Here is an 8,443-nt window from a genome sequence, read left to right as displayed (position 1 = left end):
TTTGAGCTTATCATTAAGAAAGAGGCTCTTGTTCCCTCTTTGTAATTCTATTTGTCTTGTGAATAAAATTTCTTGCTCATCAAAAAAAAAAAAAACAAAAAAACAAAAAAACAAAAAAAAAAAAAAAGTGGTTTCTCACGCTTTTGCATTGCACCTGCTGAAGTACAATTGCAAAAAGCAAGAATTGCATGGGCTGAAACTAAATATTTTCATAGGAAAAGTGTTCACTTCTCCTAAAATTGCCCTCAATTTTTACTCAATTTTTAATGTAAAACCCAACTTTATCCCTTCATTCTAAAGACGCTTTAATTTCATGAGAAGTGAACACAAAGTTTGCTCCTCTGTACTATCAAAGGCAACAAAGCACAGCTGACACCTGGTATACTTGTGGCCATTTACAAAACCAAATTCTTTAGAGGCTTTTTTTTTGTTTTCCCAACTTTTTTTTTAAAGCATGTAATGATGTAATCACTATGTTAAAAATCACCATAAAACGCCATAAATGTCAATTGTCAAAAATAGAGCGACCAAAATAAACTTAAATGCTTAAATATTTAGTTACAATTTTCCTTTTTCTTTTTCTTGGGGATCATTTTAAGGGAGGGGGGGAGCAATGGTAGGGGTAGGGGCAGGGGCAGAGAATATGCACCATGTCAGAATGCTGCCGATTAACGTAACTTAATAGTCAAAGGAACCCTTGATGCCCTCAAGACTCTCTCCCATTGATAGCCTGCAATAATATGAACATACATGAGATCAATTGGTAACTAAGTAGGAGATTATTATGTATGTTGTTACTAAACTGACTTCTACGAAGTAACGGAAAAGCAAGACAAACCAACCAGAAAGATATGACCTACATAAGTTTTGTTCATTTGTGAAGAAAAGGAACACAGCAGATGCATAAAAAACACTATCAAAGAGTCCTGCTCTGAGATTAAAGCCTTGTAAGGATGGTATCAGTTCTATATGGGTACCATAAAAATATTCTTTTCTTCTTCTTTTATTTTTATTTTTATTTTTTTATATCTAATAGCGAATTCCAATGGCTAAGAAAAATCCAATAATCCTTAAACCAAATAATTTACTGATTAAAAAAAGGCTCCATGGTGACTGAATATTAGATTTGAAGGAGAGGTCTCTTTGTAGGAAGGATGTCTAATCCCCCATCCCCACCCCTCTAATCCCACTATCAACGCCTTACCACCACCAACTTTCCCACCACTCCAATCACCACCGTCATTATCATTGATACCATTTCACTAGATACCATGTCAACAATTTCCAACACAAATCCCCGTCCTTATCCATACCTCTACCCTCACCCACTACCCCCCTTTTGCTCAATTCCCATGTGTGCCCATCTCCGTTAACTCCTTTCCCTGTGCCACCCATCCCAGTGTCCAGAAAATGGCCAGAATCAGCTATTGCACCACAATAATCAACTAATCTTCAAACCAACTCAACCATTCAGCCAAATAAACCAACCAAATCCTACCCTTGCCTCAAAACCAAAAATCAGCAATACCCACTCAGCCGAATCACAAAGCACCCTTCCCTCAAAACCAGATTTAACTCAGCTCTATGTTCATGTTATCCAAATTACCAGATGTACCTCTCTGACAAACAAGATCCAGCATTCTGTGAGAATGAGGTTTCAAAAGACTGAAACAAGAAAATAGAAAACAAGATGTGCATTTAAATTAGGTTTTTGCTGAAAGCTTATTTGCTTATTTGCTTATTTGTTGAAAATAGGCAAAACTACAATTGTACTTGGAAAAAAATGAGGTTTCAAAAAGTTATGTATAAGCAAATAAGCTAAAAAGCTAATCCAAGTATAACTGGGCAGAATCAGGGCATGTTAGGGAACCTCACTTATTCATCCATGCAACAACGGAATGGCTTCTTTGGGTTCTTTTTCCTAAACTGACTGTATTAATGTAGGGATGGATCCAATGCTCCAGTTTTCAAGGTTGGTGCCATCCTGCACGACTATCTTTACCACTGCAAATCAACTATTAAAAACACATCGTGGGTTCAAGTTCAAAAATAACCTCTCCAAGTTTTTGTTTTTATTTTTAAATGAGGGTAAGGTAGTCTACCAATCACCTATCCAGACCCCACACAAGTAAAAGTTTTATGCACTAGGTTTGACATTTTATCAAAAGAGAAAGATGGCAAAGCTTCAGTACAAGGGAAGTATACAAGAGCACCACAAAAGTTAACACCCAAAACTGCAAAGATCAAGGAATTCCAAAAAAGATGGAACAATTAACAGCCCCAATGCTCTTCAACCAATTAAAAAGCAACCTAAGAAAATAGAACTTCAATTGAAGCACAGGGGATTCAATCCCTTCAAAAGCCTTAAAATAACATTCCTTTCAAATGCACCACATAAGACAAAGAGGAATAGCATTCCATACATCCACACTTTGATGGCCCTTGAAGCCACTCTTCCAACAAGCTAGGAGTTCGTTCACTGAGTAAGGCATATCTTGAGAGACACCAAATAAAGAGAAGCCATAGACCAAAGGTCCCAAATGTTTATAACCTCTAATTTTATTCTTTTTGAGGGTGCTCCCACATTGGTTTCACTTTCAATCTTTGTGAAAAGTTTTTTTTTTTCTTTTAATTTTTTATTTGAATTCTTGGTTTCTTTGTCAGATCTTTTAGTCGAATTGTGTAATCAGTAATTCTGATTTATTACTTCAAAATCCATAATGAAATATATCAAATTCAGATTATGGGATTTATAGAAAAGATTCTGTAGTTTGGCTTTGCGTGTAGTCAAATATGTATCAAATTCAGGAAGGGGTTACTCAGTATGTGGTTTGACCTATAAAACTTCAATGCTGCCCCGTGATGTGTTTGCTGTATATTTCCTGTCATGCCTTTGGTTCCTTCAAGCAAAGGGTGATGCGGGAGATGCAAGAAAATTATTATTTAATATTATTTATGTTTGCAAGTCAATTGTATTTTTATGTTTTAGGTCCTAGTAGTTTATTGGGCTTTTAGTATTTTAATTTAGAAGTAAGGTTATTTTTGTAATAAGACAATTAGGGTTTCCTAGCCAATTAGAACTAGGGTTTAGTAATCCTTTATAAGCAATCTATTGCGCTCTTTGAGGAGATAGTTGATATTTTGATGAATGAAAAAAATGGCCGTTTGGTCTTTCTTTGGTCTGGTGCTGACTCCTAGTGGTTTCCCTGGTTGGTGCTAACTCCAAGCAAGGCCTAAGCGCTGACTCCTAGGTCATATCCATTTATTTTATTGTTGTTTCAATTTTGTTCTAGTTGTCTTGCGTCAAAGGGTCTTTGCACTTTGTGCTTGACTATGATAAATCTAGGTATTGCCATTAGAAGGCATTAGATGTTTGTAGATACTTTAAAAAACTTTTTAGGAAATCCTGTGTATACAATCTGCTTATGATACGTTCACCAATTTGCCATTAGCCTCTAACACCAATCTAACAAGTTGATATTGCAACTTATACTTTACTTGTTTATAGTAATTTTCATACACTGATACCAATCACATATTCATGCTCATGTACAAGATCCATTGAAAGCTCACACCCAGACCAAAAACCTTGGATCTCAGAATTCTTGAATTTGGCAAGATCACACATCATTTTCTCCATAGTTCCATACAGCATGTTATAAATTTCCTCTTGACTTGTTAGAGCTATTTACTGGTGGTTAATTTCTTCTACATGTTTGTCCGGATATACCCTTATCATGCCTTTAGTGTAACCCCATTGTAGCGTTGTCTTTGGCAGCAAAGCTACATACTCTTCTCTTGATCACACCAAATTTTGGTGTGATATGCAGCTGAACAAATAGATCCTGATGAGCATTTTAATTAATATGCAGTACTCGGTGATGACATTGTCATCGCAGATGTTACGATTGCGGAGGTCTATGCCTTGAGTTTTGAAAGGTCAAGAGTCACACTCCAAAGGTCTTTAATTTCAGACTCTGATTTGTATGAATTTTGCTAAGCCTTAAGTCCTATATCTATTTGATGCCTTGTATATTTTAACTATCCATTTGGGTCAACAGTGATAAATGTAAAAAGATTATCATTATTAATTCAATACTAAGACAAGCGGTGAGAATTTACATCAATTCAAACGAGCAAATGTGTCAATAAAGTGAATTAGAAATTCCTTTCATTCATTATTGAAAAGAAAGATGAAAGGAAGGCTTTAATAAAGGCTTATAACTAACTCTTCCTTTATGTCAATGTTTCTTATGACTGTCTAATCAGCCAAACTGATGATGCAGAAAGCCTTCTTGTTTCAGAGGGAGATAGTCAAAGGAAGGGGGCTTCTGCAGGCAATTCTATAATCACAGGGAATTCAGACCCAACTTAATGATGGCCGCAAATGAGATGCATGAGATCTCTTTGAGTATGGGTCAGGGGGTGCAAACATAGGGGAGCAGTCCTAAAAGACCTTCTCCAATATCTTGAAGCAGAAAGACAAAAAAAAGCTCCATTTTGAGACCGCAACCCATTGTGGAGCACTTTCTCACTGATATAGTGATTTAAGTACAAGACTTTTGACTTTTTTTTTTTTAAGGGCTTCAGTACATGAACACAATTGGAAGAAAAAAGAGTCGAAATTTAGACTGCTCACTGTAGTTCTACTTATAGAAAAGATTATTAGAGAAGAGACAACCCATTTATGATCCCAGCTGAGAAGACTAGTAAAAGGAAGGATCAAGAATCATAAAGAAATATTAGTTTGCTTGAAATGCTACAGGTGTTTAGTGCTTCTGACTGCAATTGGTGTATCAGGAAATCTAGCGTTCTTGTTGCCCTTGGGATGGATACACAGGTAATGGTTGGTGCTTCAGAGTAAAATTAAATAAAATTAAAACAGCTTTTCTCAATCTTTAAAGGTGTGATTGGTTTCTCCTTTGTTAGAGTGATTGTTTAGGAAACCTACCCATGACTATCTAAGGTTCATCTTTTATTATTTCCCAACAAATTCATTATTTTAACAGAAATCAGCCGTTAAATAATTTCAAGATTCAATCTGTAAAATAATAAAATAAATAAATAAACAATTCAACTATCCCTAAGTCATTAAACATAAAATCCAATCCAAGAAACCTTCAAGAATTTATCCAGAAGCCTAATTAGTACTAAATTTTTTTATAAACAAACTGCACAAGTTAGTTCAGAAGCCACTGCAGTTCTGTTCTGCGTTGCTCAGCTAGGTTGGTGACCTTCTAACACCTCAATAAGTGTGATTTTTTTTCTAATTCAGCATTCCCCTAATTAAAGCCATGGTTTACATTTCTCTTATATCTATTGATCCAACAAACAAAGGCTATGATATTACATTATTCAAACCAAGATCACATGAAATGTTAAATCAAGGCCTGTTGATTCTCTGAGTGCCTCAAGTTATTAACCTTCCCCTGTCAACTTACTACATTTAACTCGAACCATCTTCTTTTGGTAATTAATTTTTCTATAACTAAATACATGCCTAAGCTCCCAGACAGATAAGTTGAAAGACCACTCAAGTACAGTCAGGCACCAAAAAAATCCTTACAATTAAATCCCCACAAAACCCCAAGTTAGAGTCACAAACCACCATTGGCTGAGTTAACACCTAACACCCACAAATCTCATACCACTTTCCCCTTTTTCAACAAAGAAGTTCCAAAAATTATTTTTACCTCCTATGGTAGATATGGGTTTACCTCTCTCAAAGGAGTCACTAAACACTTCCCTTCAAATTTCTCAATGAACCACTGTTCAATCCTGAACCAACCATCTGGGTAAGTCCTCAAACCATGTTTTGTTTCAGCCCAAATCAAAGTGTCCTTCATGAATCAGCAATCAAAATATTAATAGTTTTTAACATAACCCTATTTCATCATATCCACTCATATATTTATTTAACTACATTTTGTAAATTTGAAAATTTTGTTAGGACGATATACTTCTTTATTTCCTGGACAAATTCTCACTGAAACACTATCATAACTTAATTAGTTTATTCCACCCGCCAAAATGAAGCTACATATCAAGGTGACAGCTTCAGGAGGGAAAGCGGAAGAACTAAAAAGGAGGAACCCAAATAAGCCTAAACACTTTTAGGATCTCAAAGGTTATAGCTTTCCACATTTCCCAACAAAAGATAACCCAACAGACGGAGAGGGTAGGGGAGTTTCTAATCTAGGAACCAACCGTTAACCACCATACAAACAAAAATTTGAATGCAAGAATGTACAGATGATGCAGCTAGCACAGCAATTGTTGGTTGAATTGAGATAGCAGTCAAGAATCAATCAGAAAAGAACTAAATAAAATCAATGTCTCCCATCTAAGTAATAAATGAGTCAAAGACTTCAAGTCTAGGAAATCTAATATCTCTTTTATTTCTGAGAGAGTATTAATGTCGTTTACTTTCTGTGTTCTTAGAAATTAGGAGTGTTGGGAGGATTTTTATTTTAAAAAATTTTCCTGAACTTTTTTTTATATGTTTTTAAATATTTTGATAGTTGTTATTTATAATAAACATAAAAACCTAAAGACATATAATAATTAATTGTTGAATCCCCATCATGTTGTATCCTAATTTTTCAAGAATTGCCTTGTCTTGTCTTCTGTCATGAAAGGCTGAGTAATCGTATCATTCAGTAGTAGTGTGGCTGTATCTTAGGCCAGAAAGCAATTCTATCAACAGTTAACTATTATCTTCCTTTCATTATAGCTGCTTAGATCAATGGGTCTCTCCTTATAAGACAGCAGAACACTATAATCTTTCGGATCGCACCAATAGATGACTAGATCCTTTTTTTTATAGATAATCGGATATGTGGTGTTTTTGATTTTTTGATTTTATTTTATTTTTTTATTTTTTAGTTTCAACTTATAGTGTCCGCTTCTGATGATTGCTCTTTATCATTAGACAATGACAAAATTGTTTTATTACATTGCATGATTATCTATCAAAAAGTTGCATGATCACAACATTTAGCATCCAATTAAGCTATATATAATTAAACATATCTCAACTCAACTAATAAGCCTTATATACTCTTATAACAATAATACCCCCCCCCCCCAAAAAAAAAAAAAAAACATTAAACTTACTTGTGCATACAGTACTTGAATTCTTGGCTCCTAATGAGATCTTTCTCTCCTTCCTCAAGCTACAATTAAACACAATCATTTTCAACCCCAAATACCCAAAAAGAAAAACAAAACCCATAATTCAATTTCCAATTAAAAGAGAAGAGGAGTTTTATCTCACCGGATCGCTGCCGTAGACGAGCTCATAACAAGATGGAGAAAGGCATTTCAAAGCACAATTCTCCTTATCAACCACTGAAGACTTGCATTGCCAACCCCACATTCCGCTAGTTTTAAATTAAAAACGCAAAAACTCAGAAACTAATAAAACAAAGTCTCAATTAATTAATTACAGAGTATTTTTTGAAAGTGATCAATTGTTACCTCTCAATATCAGCATAGCACTCGTTCTTCCTTTGCCTCGTCTCAGCATCCTGTTGTGTTTACAATTTTAAATAAAATATAAATAAAATAAAGAGAAAATAAAGAGGATTGGATTTGAGAATTGCTTACTGAGATAGGGCGACGAGATTTGGCGAAGGCTGTAGAAGAAGATAATAATAGAATTGAAATAATCAAAACCAACAGAGAAGAAAATCTGAGAGGCTTGTTCTTCTTCTTATTATTACTATTACTATTAGCCATTTTGAAATCCAATTTTTTGGATATCAATTTGGGAGAAACGAATAGAGTCGTTGGGAAGTAAATCGGTGCAGTCGATAGTCTGACTCTGCTACTCTCGTTTTTTTTTTTAATGAAACATCTTCCTCGGTTTACAAGGAGGGGACAAAATTGGTAAATTAGTTTCTCTTTTTATTCACTTAAATACTAAATAGTTAATAATCAATCTTTGAAATAAGCCGGTTTAAACTCGATATCTTTTATTCTACCAATACTCAGGGGAACTCATAAATATTTTTTAGTGTTTAAAATACATGATATTAAATGTTGAAATCTTGTTTTGAAAGCATGATTTCACTTAAAATTTTGTTAAAATAGATTTTTTTTTTTTTTCAATGTTCATCATTGAGTCTGTTTTGTTTTAAATTTTGAAATTGTGGTCTCAAAATACAATTTAAATAAAATTACTAGATACCAATTCAAATAATTAATTTTATAAATAAATTATTTTACAATTTTTTTCGGTGATAGTGCCTATTTCTTTATATATATATATATATATAAAGATATTAAAAGCATATGATATAGGCTAAGACTTGGATTTTTTAATTTATTTTTTTAAGTACAGGTATAGGTTCTTTCTAAAAAACAAGACGTATAAGTATAGGATACTAATTTATTTGTTATTTTAAGATAAAGGATTTTATTAATTGAGTAAATAGGTATA

The 8,443-nt window shown here is 33.9% G+C and overlaps 1 protein-coding gene across 1 annotated transcript; it reads right to left on the bottom strand.

Annotated features, from left to right (window-relative positions):
* Positions 1-460: 460 nt before the first annotated feature.
* Positions 461-7,895, bottom strand: LOC112002836 (uncharacterized). Its single transcript, XM_024035023.2, has 5 exons — positions 7,609-7,895; positions 7,480-7,529; positions 7,277-7,382; positions 7,117-7,175; positions 461-730 (listed from the first exon to the last, which is right to left on the bottom strand). The coding sequence occupies exons 1-5, from the start codon at positions 7,738-7,740 to the stop codon at positions 679-681; spliced, it is 399 nt and encodes a 132-aa protein (XP_023890791.1). The 5' UTR covers positions 7,741-7,895; the 3' UTR covers positions 461-678.
* Between the last annotated feature and the right edge of the window lie 548 nt (positions 7,896-8,443).

The sequence above is a fragment of the Quercus suber genome, unplaced genomic scaffold, assembly GCF_002906115.3.
Source record: "Quercus suber isolate HL8 unplaced genomic scaffold, Cork oak 2.0 scaffold_769, whole genome shotgun sequence".
NCBI classification, from domain to species: domain Eukaryota; kingdom Viridiplantae; phylum Streptophyta; class Magnoliopsida; order Fagales; family Fagaceae; genus Quercus; species Quercus suber.
Note: the sequence above shows the minus strand (reverse complement) of the source record. Positions and strands in the feature narration are given on the sequence as shown.